The sequence below is a fragment of the Nesoenas mayeri genome (genome assembly GCF_963082525.1).
Source record: "Nesoenas mayeri genome assembly, chromosome: 32".
Taxonomy (NCBI): domain Eukaryota; kingdom Metazoa; phylum Chordata; class Aves; order Columbiformes; family Columbidae; genus Nesoenas; species Nesoenas mayeri.
The window spans coordinates 136227-155152 of record NC_137570.1 but is presented as its reverse complement, the minus strand read 5'-3'; the positions used below and the strand labels follow the sequence as shown (position 1 = coordinate 155152).

The 18926-nt window shown below is 56.9% G+C and overlaps 1 protein-coding gene across 1 annotated transcript in view; it reads right to left on the bottom strand.

The window, feature by feature from the left end:
- The window catches only part of LOC308051153 (helicase SRCAP-like), a gene marked incomplete at both ends in the record, with an annotated part of 61643 nt that overhangs the window by 11350 nt on the left and 31367 nt on the right, over positions 1–18926 (bottom strand). The window contains 5 exons of the mRNA XM_080361484.1: positions 3029–3221; positions 5669–5838; positions 7113–7249; positions 13978–14155; positions 17449–17720. Of these exons, the coding sequence (XP_080217610.1) occupies positions 3029–3221; positions 5669–5838; positions 7113–7249; positions 13978–14155; positions 17449–17720 (950 nt within the window). The remainder of the gene's footprint in view (positions 1–3028; positions 3222–5668; positions 5839–7112; positions 7250–13977; positions 14156–17448; positions 17721–18926) is intronic.

Genomic DNA, 18926 nt, shown 5'->3' with positions numbered 1-18926 from the left:
TAGGGGGAACCTGAAATAAGGGGGAACCTGAAATATGTGGGAGCTGAAAGAGAGGGGAACCTGAAATAGGGGGGACCCGAAATAGGGGGGAACCTGAAATATGGGGGAGCTGAAATAGGGGGGACCTGAAATAAGGGGGAACCTGAAATAGGGGGGACCTGAAATAGGGGGGACCCGAAATAGGAGGGAACCTGAAATAGGGGGAATTATGAAGTAGGGGGGACCATGAAATTGGGGGGACCCAAAATAAGGGGGAAGCTGAAATAGGGGGGACACTGAAATAGAGCGGACACAGAAATAGGGGGGAACCTGAAATAGGGGAGAATGCAAATAGGGGGGACTGGAAGTACGGGGGAAGGTGAAAGAGGGGGGACCTGAAATAGGGGGGAGCTTGAAATAGGGGGGACCCAAAATAGGGGGGACCTGAAATAGGGGGGACCTGAAATAGAGGGGAACCCGAAATAGGTGGGACCTAAAATATGGGGAACCATGAAATAGGGGGTAACCCTGAAACAGGGGGAACCTGAAATAGGGGCGACCTGAAATAGGGGGGAACCTGAAATAGCGGGGAACACAAATAGGGGGGACTGGAAATACAGGGGAACGTGAAAGAGGAGGGACCTGAAATAGGGGGGACCTGAAATAGGGGGGAACCTGAAATAGGGGGGACCCGAAATAGGGGGGAACCTGAAATATGGGGGAGCTGAAATAGGGGGGACACTGAAATAGGGGGGAACCTGAAATATAGGGGACCTGAAACAAGGGGGAACCTGAAATAGGGGGGAACCTGAAATAGGGGGGACCCGAAATAGGGGGGAACCCAAAATAGGGCGGAACCACAAAATATGAGGGTGAACCCCAAAATATGGGGGAACTCCAACCCACCCAACTCCAACCAATCTCAGGGCGCTCCCCCCAACTTTAGGGTGTCCCCCCCAACTTTGGGGTGTCTCCCCAATCTTGGGGTGTCCCATTCAGTCTTGGGGTGTCCCCCCCAATCTTGGGGTGCTCTTATTATACTCATGGCTGCCATTGACCATGGTCAACCCACCATCTCCAACTCAACCTCCAGTTGCCGCCACCCAACTCCAACCAATCTCAGGGCGCTCCCCCCAACTTTGGGGTGTCCCCCCCAACTTTGGGGTGTCCCCCCAATCTCTGGATGTCCCCCCCAACTTTAGGGCATCTCCCCAACATTGGGGTGTCCCCCCCAATCTTAGAGTGCTCCCCCCAACTTTAGGGTGTCCCCCTTGATTATGGGGTGTCTCCCCAACATTGGGGTGTCCTCTCCAACCTTGGGGTGTCCCTTGGTTGCCCTTGACCATGGTCACCCCATCATCTCCAACTCAACCTCCAGTTGCCGCCACCCAACTCCAACCAATCTCAGGGCGCTCCCCCCAACTTTGGGGTGTCCCCCCCAACTTTGGGGTGCCCCCTCCATCTTTGGGGTGCCCCCCAGGCCCCACCTTGTGCAGGCGCTTGACCAGGCTCTCGTTGTACTCCTGGTTGCCCTTGACCATGGTCACCCCACCATCTCCAACTCAACCTCCAGTTGCCACCACCCAACTCCAACCAATCGCAGGGCGCTCCCCCCAACTTTGGGGTGTCCCCCTTGATTACGAGGTGTCTCCCCAATACTGGGGTGTCCCCCCCAATCTCAGTGTGTCCCCACAAACCTCACGGTGCCCCCATTGTACCCTTGGTTACCCTTGCCCATGTTCAACCCATCATCTCCAACTCAACCTCCAGTTGCCACCACCCAACTCCAACCAATCTCAGGGCGCTCCCCCCAACTTTGGGGTGTCCCCCCCAACTTTGGGGTGTCTCCCCAATCTTGGGGTGTCCCATTCAGTCTTGGGGTGTCCCCCCCAATCTTGGGGTGCTCTTATTATACTCATGGCTGCCATTGACCATGGTCAACCCACCATCTCCAACTCAACCTCCAGTTGCCGCCACCCAACTCCAACCAATCTCAGGGCGCTCCCCCCAACTTTAGGGTGTCCCCCCCAACTTTGGGGTGCCCCCCCCATCTTTGGGGTGCCCCCCCAGGCCCCACCTTGTGCAGGCGCTTGACCAGGCTCTTGTTGTACTCCTGGTTGCCCTTGACCATGGTCACCCCACCATCTCCAACTCAACCTCCAGTTGCCGCCACCCAACTCCAACCAATCTCAGGGCGTTCCCCCCAACTTTGGGGTGTCCCCCTTGATTATGGGGTGTCTCCCCAATACTGGGGTGTCCCTCCCAATCTCAGTGTGTCCCCACAAACCTCAGGGTGCGCCCATTGTACCCTTGGTTACCCTTGCCCATAGTCAACCCACCATCTCCAACTCAACCTCCAGTTGCCACCACCCAACTCCAACCAATCTCAGGGCGCTCCCCCCAACTCTAGGGTGTCCCCCCCAACTTTAGGGTGTCTCCCCAATCTTGGGGTGTCCCATTCAGTCTTGGGGTGTCCCCCCCAAACTTAAGGTGCTCTTACTATACTCATGGCTGCCATTGACCATGGTCACCCCACCATCTCCAACTCAACCTCCAGTTGCCGCCACCCAACTCCAACCAATCTCAGGGTGTTCCCCCCAACTTTGGGGTGTCCCCCCAATCTCTGGATGTCCCCCGCAACTTTAGGGCATCTCCCCAATGTTGGGGTGTCCCCCCCAATCTTAGGGTGCCCTTGGTTGCCCTTGCCCATGGTCAACCCACCATCTCCAACTCAACCTCCAGTTGCCGCCACCCAACTCCAACCAATCTCAGGGTGTTCCCCCCAACTTTAGGGTGTCCCCCCCAACTTTGGGGTGTCTCCTCAATCTTGGGGTGTCCCATTCAGTCTTGGGGTGTCCCCCCCAATCTTGGGGTGCTCTTATTATACTCATGGCTGCCATTGACCATGGTCAACCCACCATCTCCAACTCAACCTCCAGTTGCCGCCACCCAACTCCAACCAATCTCAGGGCGCTCCCCCCAACTTTAGGGTGTCCCCCCCAACTTTGGGGTGCCCCTCCCATCTTTGGGGTGCCCCCCCAGGCCCCACCTTGTGCAGGCGCTTGACGAGGCTCTCGTTGTACTCCTGGCTGCCCTCGATCATGCCGGCCAAGGGGTTGGCGAACCACTCCTTGAACTCGCGGTGCGACTGGAACACCCGCGGCATCAGGAAGTGCATGAGCGACCAGAGCTCCATCAGGCTGTTCTGCAGCGGCGTCCCCGTCAGCAACAGGCGGCGCTGGCTGCGGGTGACACGCGGGGGTCAGCACCCATGGGTGGGGGGTCTATGGCACCCATGGGTGTCCCTATGAAAGGTTAGAGGGGGTACAGGGTGACCACAAGGGACACAGAGGGCCCAGAGCTCCATTGGATTGTTCTTCACGCAATGCTGTTTATGGGGGATATAGGGGGTCAGCACCCATGGGTGGGGGGTATATGACACCCATGGGTGTCCCTAAGGGGGGTTATAGGGGTCTATGGGTGTCTCAATGGACACAGAGCAACCAGAGCTCCATCAGGCTGTTCTGCATCTAACACTGAATATGGGGGATATAAGGGGTCAGGACACATGGGTGGGGGTCAGCACCCATGGGTGGGGGTCAGCACCCATGGGTGGGGGGTATATGACACCCATAGGTGTCCCTAAGGGGGGTTAGAGTGGTCTATGGGTGTCCCAAGAGACACAGAGGGCCCAGAGCTCCATTGGGTTGTTCTGCATCTAACACTGGTTATGGGGGATATAGGGGGTCAGCACCCATGGGCGGGGGTCTATGACACCCATGGGTGTCCCTAAGGGGGGTTATAGGGGTCTATGGGTGTCCCAATGGACATAGAGGGCCCAGAGCTCCATCAGGCTGTTCTGCAGCGGCGTCCCCGTCAGCAACAGGCGGCGCTGGCTGCGGGTGACACGCGGGGGTCAGCACCCATGGGTGGGGGGTCTATGACACCCATGGGTGTCCCTATGAAAGGTTAGAGGGGGTCTATGGGTGTCCCAATGGACACAGAGGGCCCAGAGCTCCATTGGGCTGTTCTGCATCTAACATTGGTTATGGGGGATATAGGGGGTCAGCACCCATGGGTGGGGGTCTATGACAACCATGGGTGTCCCTATGAAAGGTTATGGGGGTACAGGGTGTCCCTAAGGCATCTATGGGTGTCCCAATGGACACAGAGGGCCCAGAGCTCCATGGGTCTATTCTGCACCTAACACTGATTATGGGGGATATAGGGGGTCAGCACCCATAGGTGGGGGTCAGCACCCATGGGTGGGGGGTATATGACACCCATGGGTGTCCCTAAGGGGGTTTATAGGGGTCTATGGGTGAACCCAGAGAAGATGAAGCCACCAAATGCACCAAAGCTCCATTGGGTTGTTCTGCATCTAACATTGGTTATGGGGGATATAGGGGGTCAGCACCCATGGGTGGGGGTCAGCACCCATGGGTGGGGGGTATATGACACCTATGGGTGTCCCTAAGGGGGGTTATAGGGGTCTATGGGTGTCCCAAGGGACACAGAGGGCCCAGAGCTCCATGGGTCTATTGTGCATCTAACATTGGTTATGGGGGATATAGGGGGTCAGCACCCATAGGTGGGGGTCAGCACCCATGGTTAGGGGGTATATGACACCCATGGGTGTCCCTAAGGGTGCTAATAGGGGTCTATGGGGTGTCACTCAACCCTCAATGTGTCCCCAACCCATGAAGTTCCCCCAACCCAAAGTGTCCCCAACCCATGAGATCCCCCAACTCTTATGGGTGTCCCCAGCACCCATGGGTGCCCCCAGCACCCATTGAGGTTGAACAGCGACCACCAGCTCTAGGACTTGAAGTTCTTGACGTTCTCAACCCATCTGGTCCCTCAACCCATCAATGTGTCCCCAACCCAAAGTGTCCCCAACCCATGAGATCCCCCAACTCTTATGGGTGTCCCCAGCACCCATGGGTGCCCCCAGCACCCATTGAGGTTGAACACCGACCACCAGCTCTAGCACTTAAAGCTCTTGATGTTCTCAACCCATCTGGTCCCTCAACCCATCAATGTGTCCCCAACCCATCCAAGTGTCCCCAACCCAAAGTGTCTCCACCCCATGAGATCTCCCTAAACCCTTTGGTCTCCCCAACCTCTATGGGTGTCCCCAGCACCCATGGGTGCCCCCAGCACCCGTTGAGGTTGAACAGCGACCACCAGCTCTAGGACTTGAAGCTCTTGACGTTCTCAACCCATCTGGTCCCTCAACCCATCAATGTGTCCCCAACCCAAAGTGTCCCCAACCCATGAGATCCCCCCAACCCTTATGGGTGTCCCCAGCACCCATGGGTGCCCCCAGCACCCATTGAGGTTGAACACCGACCACCAGCTCTAGCACTTGAAGCTCTTGATGTTCTCAACCCATCTGGTCCCTCAACCCATCAATGTGTCCCCAACCCAAAGTGTCCCCAACCCATGAGATCTCCCTAAACCCTTTGGTCTCCCCAACCCTTCTGGGTGTCCCCAGCACCCATGGGTGCCCCCAGCACCCACTGAAGTTTAACACCGACCACCAGCTCTAGGACTTGAAGCTCTTGACGTTCTCAACCCCTGAAGTTCCCCCAACCCAAAGTGTCCCCAACCCATGAGATCTCCCTAAACCCTTTGGTCTCCCCAACCCTTCTGGGTGTCCCCAGCACCCATGGGTGCCCCCCAGCACCTGTTGAAGTTGAGCAGCGATTGCCAGCGCTGGGATTTGAAGTTCTTGATGTTCTGGGCTTCATCCAGGATGAGGTACTTCCAGTTCTTGCGCCGAAACGCCTGGTGGTCCTGCAGCACCAGCTTGTAGGACGTGATGCACACGTGGAACGCGTTGGGTTTGGTCCAGCCCTGTGGGTGGGTGGGGGTCAGGGTGGGGGTCAGGGTGGGGGGGACCCCACAGTGACCATATGGGAGGTGGTTGGGTGCTCATGGGTGGGGGGCACCCTGGGAATGATGCCCAAGAATGGTGGTGAGACCCATAAACTATGTTGAGAAGCCCAATAGGCACTTGGGTTGGGTCACCCATGGGTGGGGGTGGCACCCATGAATAAGGGTGGTCACTCATGGGTGGGGGGTGTGACACCCATGGGTGGGGGGAGGTCACCCATGGGTGGGTGTGGTCACCCATGGGTGGGGGGCACCCAGAGAATGACACCCAAGAAGGTTGGTGAGACCCATAAACCACATTGGGACCCCCAATAGACACTTGGGTTGGGTCACCCATGGGTGAGGGATGTGACACCCATGGGTGGGGAGTGTGACACCAATGGGTGGGGAGGGTGACACCCATGGGTGGGGGTTGATTCCCACCCACAGAACATCATCCAAGACCCACACAACCCATTGGGAACCACTTGGGTTGGGTCACCCATGGGTGGGGGTCTCACCCATCGGTAAAGGGATGTGACACCCATCGGTGGGGGATGTGACACCCATGGGTGGGGAAGTTGGGCACCCATGGGTGGGGGTTGACTGCCACCCACAGAACATCATCCAAGAACGTTGGTGAGACCCATAAACCACATTGGGACCCCCAATAGACACTTGGGTTGGGTCACCCATGGGTGGGGGTCTCACCCATTGGTAAAGGGCTGTGACACCCATGGGTGGGGGGTGTGAAACCTATGGGTGGGGGATGTGACACCCATGGGTAGGGGTTGATTCCCACCCACAGAACATCATCCAAGACCCATAAAACCCATTGGGAACCACTTGGGTTGGTTCACCGATGGGTTGGTGTGACACCCATGGGTGAAGGGGCTGTGACACCCATGGGTGGGGGTTGATTCCCACCCACAGAATGACACCCAAGAACGTTGGTGAGACCCATAAACCACATTGGGACCCCCAATGGACACTTGGGTTGGGTCACCCATGGGTAGGGGTGTCACCCATGGGTGAGGGGATGTGACACCCATCGGTGAGGGGCTGTGACACCCATGGGTGGGGAATGTGACACCCATGGGTGGGGGTTGATTCCCACCCTCAGAACATCATCCAAGACCCATAAAACCCACTGGGAACCACTTGGGTTGATTCACCCATGGTTGGTGTGTCACCCATGGGTGAAGGGGCTGTGACACCCATGGGTGGGGGGGGTGGCACCCATGGGTGGGACCCACCTGGCGCTTGAGCCGCCGCTCCTTCTGGGCCCCATAGTAGGTGAGGATCTTGAAGCTGGGGCACCAGCGCTTGAGCTCCATCTCCCAGTTGAGCATCACGCTGGTGGGGACGATGATGAGGTGGGGGCCCCAGCTGCCTGCGGGACGGGGGGCGTCAGCACCCATGGGTGCTCCCTGGGCGGGACAAGGAGCCTACGGCACCCACGGGTGCTCGGGGAAGGCGTAGGAAGCTCTAGAAGCCATTGGAAGGCTGTGGCACCCATGGGTGGTTGGAGGAGCCGTGGAGATGTATGGATGCTAGAAGGGGTCTACAGCACCCAAGGGTGCTCTGATGGGCTCTAAAGATCAAACTGCACCCAAGGGTGCTCTGATGGACACTAAAGACTCTATGAGGACCCAACAGCACCCATAGGTGCTACGATGGACACTGAAGACTCTAAAGACCCCACAGCACCCAAGGGTGCTCTGATGGACACTAAAGAGTCTATGAGGACCCAACAGCACCCAAGGGTGCTCTGATGGACACTGAAGACTCTAAAGACCCAACAGCACCCATAGGTGCTCTGATGGACTCTAAAGACTCTAAAGACCCAACAGCATCCAAGGGTGCTCTGATGGGCTCTAAAGTTCAAACTGCACCCAAGGGTGCTCAGACGGACACTAAAGACCCAACAGCACCCATGGGAGCTCTGATGGACTCTAATGACCCAAGAGCACCCATGGGAGCTCTGATGGACTCTAATGACCCAACAGCACCCAGGGGCACACTGATGGACTCTAAAGACCCAACAGCACCCATGGGAGCTCTGATGGACTCTAAAGACCCAACGGCACCCAAGGGTGCTCTGATGGACACTAAAGACTCTATGAGGACCCAACAGCACCCATTGGTGCTCTGATGGACCCTAATGACCCAACGGCACCCATAGGTGCTCTGATGGACACTGAAGACTCTACGAGGACCCAACAGCACCCAAGGGTGCTCTGAGGGACACTAAAGACTCTATGAGGACCCAACAGCACCCAAGGGTGCTCTGAGGGACACTAAAGACTCTATGAGGACCCAATAGCACCCAAGGGTGCTCAGATGGACACTAAAGACTCTAAAGACCCAACAGCACCGATGGGAGCTCTGATGGACTCTAAAGACCCAACAGCACCGATGGGAGCTCTGATGGACTATAAAGATCCAACTGCACCCAAGGGTGCTCAGATGGACACTACAGGGTCCAAAGACCCTAGAGCACCCAAGGGTGCTCAGATGGACACTAAAGACCCAACAGCACCCATGGGAGCTCTGATGGACTCTAATGACCCAACAGCACCCATGGGAGCTCTGATGGACTCTAAAGACTCTATGAGGACCCAACAGCACCCAAAGGTGCTCTGATGGACACTAAAGACCCAACAGCATCCATGGGAGCTCTGATGGACTCTAATGACCCAACTGCACCCATGGGTGCTCTGATGGACACTAAAGATCCAACAGCACCCATGGGAGCTCTGATGGACACTAAAGACTCTATGAGGACCCAACAGCACCCAAAGGTGCTCTGATGGACCCTAATGACCCAACGGCACCCATAGGTGCTCTGATGGACACTAAAGATCCAACAGCACCCATGGGAGCTCTGATGGACTCTAAAGACTCTATGAGGACCCAACAGCACCCAAAGGTGCTCTGATGGACACTAAAGACCCAACAGCATCCATGGGAGCTCTGATGGACTCTGAAGACCCAACAGCACCGATGGGAGCTCTGATAGACTCTAAAGATCCAACTGCACCCAAGGGTGCTCAGATGGACACTACAGGGTCTAAAGACCCTAGAGCACCCAAGGGTGCTCAGATGGACACTAAAGACCCAACGGCATCCATGGGAGCTCTGATGGACTCTAAAGAACCAACAGCACCCATGGGAGCTCTGATGGACACTAAAGACTTTATGAGGACCCAACAGCACCCATGGGAGCTCTGATGGACTCTAATGACCCAACAGCACCCATGCAAGCTCTGATGGACTCTAATGACCCAACAGCATCCATGGGAGCTCTGATGGACTCTAATGACCCAACAGCACCCATGCAAGCTCTGATGGACTCTAAAGAACCAACAGCACCCATGGGAGCTCTGATGGACACTAAAGACTCTATGAGAACCCAACAGCACCCATGGGAGCTCTGATGGACTCTAATGACCCAACAGCACCCAAGGGTGCTCTGATGGACTCTAATGACCCAACAGCACCCATGCAAGCTCTGATGGACTCTAAAGATCCAACAGCACCCATGGGAGCTCTGATGGACTCTAAAGATCCAACAGCACCCATGGGAGTTCTGATGGACACTAAAGACCCAATAGCACCCATGGGAGCTCTCATGGACTCTAAAGACCCAACAGCACCCATGGGAGCTCTGATGGACTCTAATGACCCAACAGCACCCATGCTAGCTCTGATGGACTCTAAAGAACCAACTGCACCCATGGGAGCTCTGATAGACACTAAAGACTCTATGAGGACCCAACAGCACCCATGGGAGCTCTAATGGACTCTAATGACCCAACTGCACCCAAGGGTGTTCAGATGGACACTACAGGCTCTGAAGACCCAACAGCACCCATGAGTGCTCTGATGGGCTCTAAAGACTCTAAAGACCCAACAGCACCCAACGGTGCTCAGATGGACACTAAAGACTCTATGGGGACCCAACAGCACCCAAGGGTGCTCTGATGGACACTAAAGACACTAAAGACCTAACAGCACCCAAGGGTGCTCTGATGGACACTAAAGACTCTATGAGGACCCAACAGCACCCAAAGGTGCTCTGATGGACACTAAAGACTCTATGAGGACCCAACAGCACCCAAAGGTGCTCTGATGGACTCTAAAGAACCAACAGCAGCCATGGGAGCTCTGATGGACTCTAATGACCCAACAGCACCCAAGCGTGCTCTGATGGACTCTAATGACCCAACAGCACCCATGCAAGCTCTGATGGACTCTAAAGACAAACCAGCACCCAAGGGCGCTCCGATGGCCCCTAAAGCTCCTCCAAACCCCCCCCAGCACCCATGGGTGCCCCCGGGGGGCGAGTGGGGGTGTCTCACCCTTCTCGCAGGCCAGGTGGGCGAGCAGGGAGATGGTCTGGATGGTCTTGCCCAACCCCATCTCATTGACCCCACAGCACCCAAGGGTGCTCTGAGGGACACTAAAGACTCTATGAGGACTCAACAGCACCCATAGGTGCTCTGATGGACACTGAAGACTCTAAAGACCCCACAGCACCCAAGGGTGCTCTGGTAGACACTAAAGAGTCTACAAGGACCCAACAGCACCCATGGGAACTCTGATGGACACTAAAGACTCTACAAGGACCCAACAGCACCCAAGGGTGCTCTGATGGGCTCTAAAGACTCTAAAGACCCAACAGCACCCAACGGTGCTCAGATGGACACTAAAGACTCTATGGGGACCCAACAGCACCCAAGGGTGCTCTGATGGACTCTAAAGACCCAACAGCACCGATGGGAGCTCTGATGGACTCTAAAGATCCAACTGCACCCAAGGGTGCTCAGATGGACACTACAGGGTCCAAAGACCCTAGAGCACCCAAGGGTGCTCAGATGGACACTAAAGACCCAACAGCACGCATGGGAGCTCTGATGGACTCTAATGACCCAACAGCACCCATGGGTGCTCTGATGGACACTAAAGACCCAACAGCACCCATGGGAGTTCTGATGGACTCTAAAGACCCAAGAGCACCCATGGGAGCTCTGATGGACTCTAAAGACTCAAGAGCACCCAAGGGTGCTCTGATGGACACTAAAGACTCTATGAGGACCCAACAGCACCCATAGGTGCTCTGATGGACCCTAATGACCCAACGGCACCCATAGGTGCTCTGATGGACACTAAAGACTCTACGAGGACCCAACTGCACCCATGGGTGCTCTGATGGACACTAAAGATCCAACAGCACCCATGGGAGCTCTGATGGACACTAAAGACTCTATGAGGACCCAACAGCACCCAAAGGTGCTCTGATGGACACTAAAGACCCAACAGCACCCATGGGAGCTCTGATGGACTCTAAAGACCCAACAGCTCCCATGGGAGCTCTGATGGACTCTAAAGATCCAACTGCACCCAAGGGAGCTCAGATGGACACTACAGGGTCTAAAGACCCTACAGCACCCAAGGGTGCTCAGATGGACAATAAAGACCCAACGGCACCCATGGGAGCTCTGATGGACTCTAAAGACCCAACAGCACCCATGGGAGCTCTGATGGACTCTAAAGACTCTATGAGGACCCAAGAGCACCCATGGGAGCTCTGATGGACTCTAATGACCCAACAGCACCCAAGGGTGCTCTGATGGACTCTAATGATCCAACAGCACCCATGGGAGCTCTGATGGACTCTAAAGACCCAACAGCACCCATGGGAGCTCTGATGGACTCTAAAGACCCAACAGCACCCATGCAAGCTCTGATGGACTCTAATGACCCAACAGCACCCAAGGGTGCTCTGATGGACTCTAATGACCCAACAGCACCCATGGGAGCTATGATGGACTCTAAAGACCCAACAGCACCCATGCAAGCTCTGATGGACTCTAAAGACAAACCAGCACCCACGGTGGGTCTGATGGCCCCTAAAGCCCCTCCAACCCCCCCCCAGCACCCATGGGTGCCCCCGGGGGGCGAGTGGGGGTGTCTCACCCTTCTCGCAGGCCAGGTGGGCGAGCAGGGAGATGGTCTGGATGGTCTTGCCCAACCCCATCTCATTGACCCCACAGCACCCAAGGGTCCTCTGAGGGACACTAAAGACTCTATGAGGACTCAACAGCACCCATAGGTGCTCTGATGGACACTGAAGACTCTAAAGACCCAACAGCACCCAAGGGTGCTCTGGTAGACACTAAAGAGTCTAAGAGGACCCAACAGCACCCATGGGAACTCTGATGGACACTAAAGACTCTACGAGGACCCAACAGCACCCAAGGGTGCTCTGATGGACTCTAAAGACTCTAAAGACCCAACAGCACCCAACAGTGCTCAGATGGACACTAAAGACTCTATGGGGACCCAACAGCACCCAAGGGTGCTCTGATGGACACTAAAGACACTAAAGACCCAACAGCACCCATGGGAGCTCTGATGGACTCTAAAGACCCAACAGCACCGATGGGAGCTCTGATGGACTCTAAAGATCCAACTGCACCCAAGGGTGCTCAGATGGACACTAAAGACCCAACAGCACGCATGGGAGCTCTGATGGACTCTAATGACCCAAGAGCACCCATGGGAGCTCTGATGGACTCTAAAGACCCAACAGCACCCATGGGAGTTCTGATGGACTCTAAAGACCCAAGAGCACCCACGGGAGCTCTGATGGACTCTAAAGACTCAAGAGCACCCAAGGGTGCTCTGATGGACACTAAAGACTCTATGAGGACCCAACAGCACCCATAGGTGCTCTGATGGACCCTAATGACCCAACGGCACCCATAGGTGCTCTGATGGACACTAAAGACTCTACGAGGACCCAACTGCACCCATGGGTGCTCTGAGGGACACTAAAGATCCAACAGCACCCATGGGAGCTCTGATGGACTCTAAAGACTCTATGAGGACCCAACAGCACCCAAAGGTGCTCTGATGGACACTAAAGACCCAACAGCACCCATGGGAGCTCTGATGGACTCTAAAGACCCAACAGCTCCCATGGGAGCTCTGATGGACTCTAAAGATCCAACTGCACCCAAGGGTGCTCAGATGGACACTACAGGGTCTAAAGACCCTACAGCACCCAAGGGTGCTCAGATGGACACTAAAGACCCAACGGCACCCATGGGAGCTCTGATGGACTCTAAAGACCCAACAGCACCCATGGGAGCTCTGATGGACACTAAAGACTCTATGAGGACCCAACAGCACCCATGGGAGCTCTGATGGACTCTAATGACCCAACAGCACCCATGCAAGCTCTGATGGACTCTAATGACCCAACAGCATCCATGGGAGCTCTGATGGACTCTAATGACCCAACAGCACCCAAGGGTGCTCTGATGGACTCTAATGACCCAACAGCACCCATGCAAGCTCTGATGGACTCTAATGATCCAACAGCACCCAAGGGTGCTCTGATGGACTCTAATGACCCAACAGCACCCATGGGAGCTCTGATGGACTCTAAAGACAAACCAGCACCCAAGGGCGCTCCGATGGCTCCTAAAGCTCCTCAAACTCCCCTCCAGCACCCATGGGTGCCCCCGGGGGGCGGGTGGGGGTGTCTCACCCTTCTCGCAGGCCAGGTGGGCGAGCAGGGAGATGGTCTGGATGGTCTTGCCCAACCCCATCTCATTGACCCCACAGCACCCAAGGGTGCTCTGAGGGACACTAAAGACTCTATGAGGACTCAAGAGCACCCATAGGTGCTCTGATGGACACTGAAGACTCTAAAGACACCACAGCACCCAAGGGTGCTCTGGTAGACACTAAAGAGTCTACAAGGACCCAACAGCACCCATGGGAACTCTGATGGACACTAAAGACTCTACAAGGACCCAACAGCACCCAAGGGTGCTCTGATGGGCTCTAAAGACTCTAAAGACCCAACAGCACCCAACGGTGCTCAGATGGACACTAAAGACTCTATGGGGACCCAACAGCACCCAAGGGTGCTCAGATGGACACTAAAGACTCTAAAGACCCAAGAGCACCCATGGGAGCTCTGATGGACTCTAAAGACTCCAAAGACCCAATGGCACCCAAGGGCGCTCCGATGGCCCCTAAAGCTCCTCCAACCCCCCCCCAGCACCCATGGATGCCCCCGGGGGGCGGGTGGGGGTGTCTCACCCTTCTCGCAGGCCAGGTGGGCGAGCAGGGAGATGGTCTGGATGGTCTTGCCCAGCCCCATCTCGTCGGCCAGGATCCCGTTGAGCTTCTTCTCGTACATGGTGACCAGCCAGTCCAGGCCGATGTGCTGGTACTCGCGTAGGGTGCCCCGCAGGAGGTGGGGGATGGGTGTCTTCACCTTGGGTGGGGGGGGAAAGGGTGGGGGGTACCTGGGTGACCTGGGGGGTCTCCAGGACCCATGGGTGACCCTACAACACTTGGGGGTCTCTAGGACCAAAGGTGAACTTACAGCACCCAAGGGTGACCTTGTGGCACCTTGGGGTCTCTAGGACCCAGGGTGACCTTATAGCACCCAAGGGTGGTCCTGGTGTAGCTGGGGGTCTCTAGGACCAAAGGTGAACTTATAGCACCCAAGGGTGGTCCTGGGGTACGTGGGGGGATCTCTAGGACCCAGGGGTGGATCTATAGCACCTGGGGGGTCTCTAGGACCCATGGGTGACCCTATAACACTTGGGGGTCTCTAGGACCCAGGGGTGGATCTATAGCACCCAGAGGGTCTCAAGGACCCAGGGGTGGATCTAATAGCACCTTGGGGGTCTCTAGGACCCATGGGTGACCCTATAACACTTGGGGGTCTCTAGGACGCATGGGTGACCCTATAACACTTGGGGGTCTCTAGGACCAATGGTGAACTTACAGCACCCAAGGGTGGTCCTGGGGTACATGGGGGTCTCTAGGACCCAGGGGTGACCTTATAGCACCCAAGGGTGGTCCTGGGGTACCTGGGGGGATCTCTAGGACCCAGGGGTGGATCTATAGCACCCAGGGGGTCTCTAGGACCGAGGAGTGGATCTATAGCACCCAGAGGGTCTCTAGGACCCATGGGTGACCCTATAACACTTGGGGTTCTCTAGGACCCATGGGTGACCCTGTAACACTTGGGGGTCTCTAGGACGCATGGGTGGATCTATAGCACCCAGAGGGTCTCTAGGACCCATGGGTGACCCTATAATACTTGGGGTTCTCTAGGACCCATGGGTGACCCTATAACATTTGGGGGTCTCTACGACCCATGGGTGACCCTATAACACTTGGGGGTCTCTAGGACCAAAGGTGAACTTATAGCACCCAAGGGTGGTCCTGGGGTAGCTGAGGGTCTCTAGGACCCAGGGGTGACCCTATAGCACCCAAGGGTGGTCCTGTGGTACCTGGGGGTCTCTAGGACCCAGGGGTGGATCTAATAGCACCTGGGGGGTCTCTAGGACCCATGGGTGACCCTATAACACTTGGGGGTCTCTAGGACCCAGGAGTGGATCTATAGCACCCAGAGGGTCTCTAGGACCCATGGGTGACCCTATAACACTTGGGGGTCTCTAGGACCCATGGGTGACCCTACAACACTTGGGGGTCTCCAGGACCAAAGGTGAACTTATAGCACCCAAGGGTGGTCCTGGGGTAGCTGGGGGTCTCTAGGACCCAGGGGTGACCCTATAACACCTGAGGGTCTCTAGGACCCATGGGTGACCCTATAGCACCTGGGAGGTCTCTAGGACCCAGGGGTGGATCTATAGCACCTGGGGGGTCTCTAGGACCCAGGGGTGACCCTATAACACTTGGGGGTCTCTAGGACCCAGGGGTGACCCTATAACACTTGGAGGTCTTTAGGACGTACGGGTGACTCTATAACACCTGGGGGTCTCTAGGACCCATGGGTGACCGTATAACACTTGGGGGTCTCTAAGACCCATGGGTGACCCTATAACACCTGGGGTGTCTCTAGGACCCATGGGTGACCATATAGCACCTGGGGTTCTCTAGGACCCAGGGGTGGATCTATAGCACCTGGGGGGTCTCTAGGACCCATGGGTGACCCTATAACACTTGGGGGTCTCTAGGACCCATGGGTGACCCTATAACACTTGGGGGTCTCTAGGACCAAAGGTGAACTTAAAGCACCCAAGGGTGGTCCTGGGGTAGCTGGGGGTCTCTAGGACCCAGGGTGAACCTATAGCACCCAAGGGTGGTCCCATAGCACCTTGGGGGTCTCTAGGACCCATGGGTGACCCTATAACACTTGGGGGTCTCTAGGACCCAAGGGTGACCCTATAGCACCCAGGGGTGGTCCTATAGCACCTTGGAGGTCTCTAGGACCCAGGGGTGGATCCATAGCACCCATAGGGTCTCTAGGACCCAGGGGTGGATCTAATAGCACCCATAGGGTCTTTAGGACCCATGGGTGACCCTATAGCACCCAAGAGTGGTCCTGTGCTACCTAATGGTCTCTAGGACCCAAGGGTGGATCTATAGCACCTGGGGGTCTCTAGGACCCATGGGTGACCCTATAACACCTGGGGGGTCTCTAGGACCCATGGGTGACCCTATAACACTTGGGGGTCTCTAGGACCCAGGGGTGACCCTATAGCACCCAAGGGTGGTCCCATAGCACCTTGGGGGTCTCTAGGACCCAGAGGTGGATCCGTAGCACCCATAGGGTCTTTAGGACCCAGGGGTGGATCTAATAGCACCCATAGGGTCTTTAGGACCCATGGGTGACCCTATAGCACCCAAGGGTGACCCTGTGCTACCTGGTGGTCTCTAGGACCCAAGGGTGGATCTATAGCACCTGGGGGTCTCTAGGACCCATGGGTGACCTTATAACACTTGGGGGTCTCTAAGACCCAGAGGTGACCCTATAGCACCCAAGGGTGGTCTTGTGGTAAATGGGGGTCTCTAGGACCCAGGGTGAACTTACAGCACCCAAGGGTGGTCCTGGGGTACATGGGGGTCTCTAGGACCCAGGGGTGACCCTATAGCACCCAAGGGTGGTCCTGTGGTAAATGGGGGTCTCTAGGACCCAAGGGTGACCCTATAGCGCCCAAGAGTGGTCCTGTGGTAAATGGGGGTCTCTAGGACCCAGGGTGAACTTACAGCACCCAAGGGTGGTCCTGGGGTACATGGGGGTCTCTAGGACCCAGGGGTGACCCTATAGCACCCAAGGGTGGTCCTGTGGTAAATGGGGGTCTCTAGGACCCAGGGGTGACCCTATAGCGCCCAAGGGTGGTCCTGTGGTAAATGGGGGTCTCTAGGACCCAGGGTGAACTTACAGCATCCAAGAGTGGTCCTGGGGTACATGGGGGTCTCTAGGACCCAGGGGTGACCCTATAGCACCCAAGGGTGGTCCTGGGCTACCTGGGGGTCTTTAGGACCCAGGGGTGACCCTATAGCACCCAAGGGTGACCCTGTGGCACCTTGGGGGTCTCGAGGACCCAGGGGTGGATCTATAGCACCCAGAGGGTCTCTAGGTCCCAGAGATGACCCTATAGCACCCAAGGGTAGTGACTCTATAGCACCCAAAGGTAGTGACCCTATAGCACCCAAGGGTGGTCCCATAGCACCTTGGGGGTCTCTAGGAGCCAGGGGTGTATCCGTAGCCCCCAGAGGGTCTGTAGCACCCATGGGTGCTGGGGGTACCTGGGTGGTGGCCAAGGTGTAGCCCTTGGGCTGGAGGCTCTCGGCGGCGGCGGCGATGTCGGTGATCTCCTTTTTGGGGGTGGGGCCGGGGGGGGCGGGGTTGGGGTGCTGGGGGGCACCCGGAGCGGGGGAGGGTTCTTGGGGGGCGGGGGGACCCGCTTCGGTTTCCTCTTCCTCTTCCTCTTCCTCTTCGTCTTCCTCCTCGTCGTCTTCCTCGTCGTCCTCGTCATCGTCGTCGTCGTCGTCGTCGTCGCTCTCGGCCGCGGGTGAGTCTGCGGAGGCGGGGGTGGGGAGAGGGTGGGGGCGGGGCCAGTGGGAGCACCCAAGGGTGGCCCCATAGCACCTGGGGGGCTCTAGGACCCAGGGGTGGCCCCATAACACCTAAGGGGTCTCTAGGACCCAGGGGAGATCCTGTGGTACCTGGGGGGTCTTTAGGACCCAGGGGTGGCCCCATAGCACCCCGGGGGTCTCTAGGACCCAGGGGTGGTCCCATAGCAGCTGGGAGTCTCTAGGACCCAGTGGTGGTCCCATAGCACCCAAGGGTCTCTAGGACCCAGGGGTGCCCATATAGCACTTGGGGGGGTCTTTAGGACCCAGGGGTGACCCTGTGCTATCTGGGAGTCTCTAGGACCCAGGGGTGACCCTATAGCACCCAAGGGTGACCCTGTGGTACCTGGGGGGCTCTAGGACCCAGGGGTGGCCCCATAGCACCCAAGGGTCTCTAGGACCCAGGGGTGGTCCCATAGCAGCTGGGGGTCTCTAGGACCCAGTGGTGGTCCCATAGCACCCAAGGGTCTCTAGGACCCAGGGGTGGCCCTATAACACTTAAGGGGGCTCTAGGACCCAGGGGTGACTCTGTAGCACCCAGGGGTGTCCCTGTGCTATCTGGGGGTCTTTAGGACCCAGGGGTGACCCTATAGCACCCAAGTGTGGCCCTACAGCACCTGGGGTGTCTTTAGGACCCAGGGGTGACCCCATAGCACCCAGGGGTTTCTAGGACCCAGGGGTGACCCTGTAGCACCCAAGGGTGGCCATATAGCACCTGGGGGTGTCTTTAGGACCCAGGGGTGACCCCATAGCACCCAAGGGTCTCTAGGACCCATGGGTGACCCTGTGCTACCTTGGGGGTCTCTAGCACCCAGGGGTGCCCATATAGCACTTGGGGGGTCTTTAGGACCCAGGGGTGACCCTATAGCACCCAAGGGTGGCCCTACAGCACCTGGGGTTCTCTAGGACCCAGGCGTGACCCTATAGCACCCAGGGGTGTCCTTGTGCTACTTGGGGGTCTTTAGGATCCAGGGGTGGCCCCATAGCACCCAGGGGTCTCTAGGACCCAGGGGTGACCCTACAGCACTTGGAGGTCTTTAGGACCCAGGGGTGACTCTATAGCACCCAAGGGTGGCCCTGTGCTACCTGGGGGTCTCTAGGACCCAGGGGTGACCCTGTAGCACCCAAGGGTGTCCCTGTGCTACTTGGGG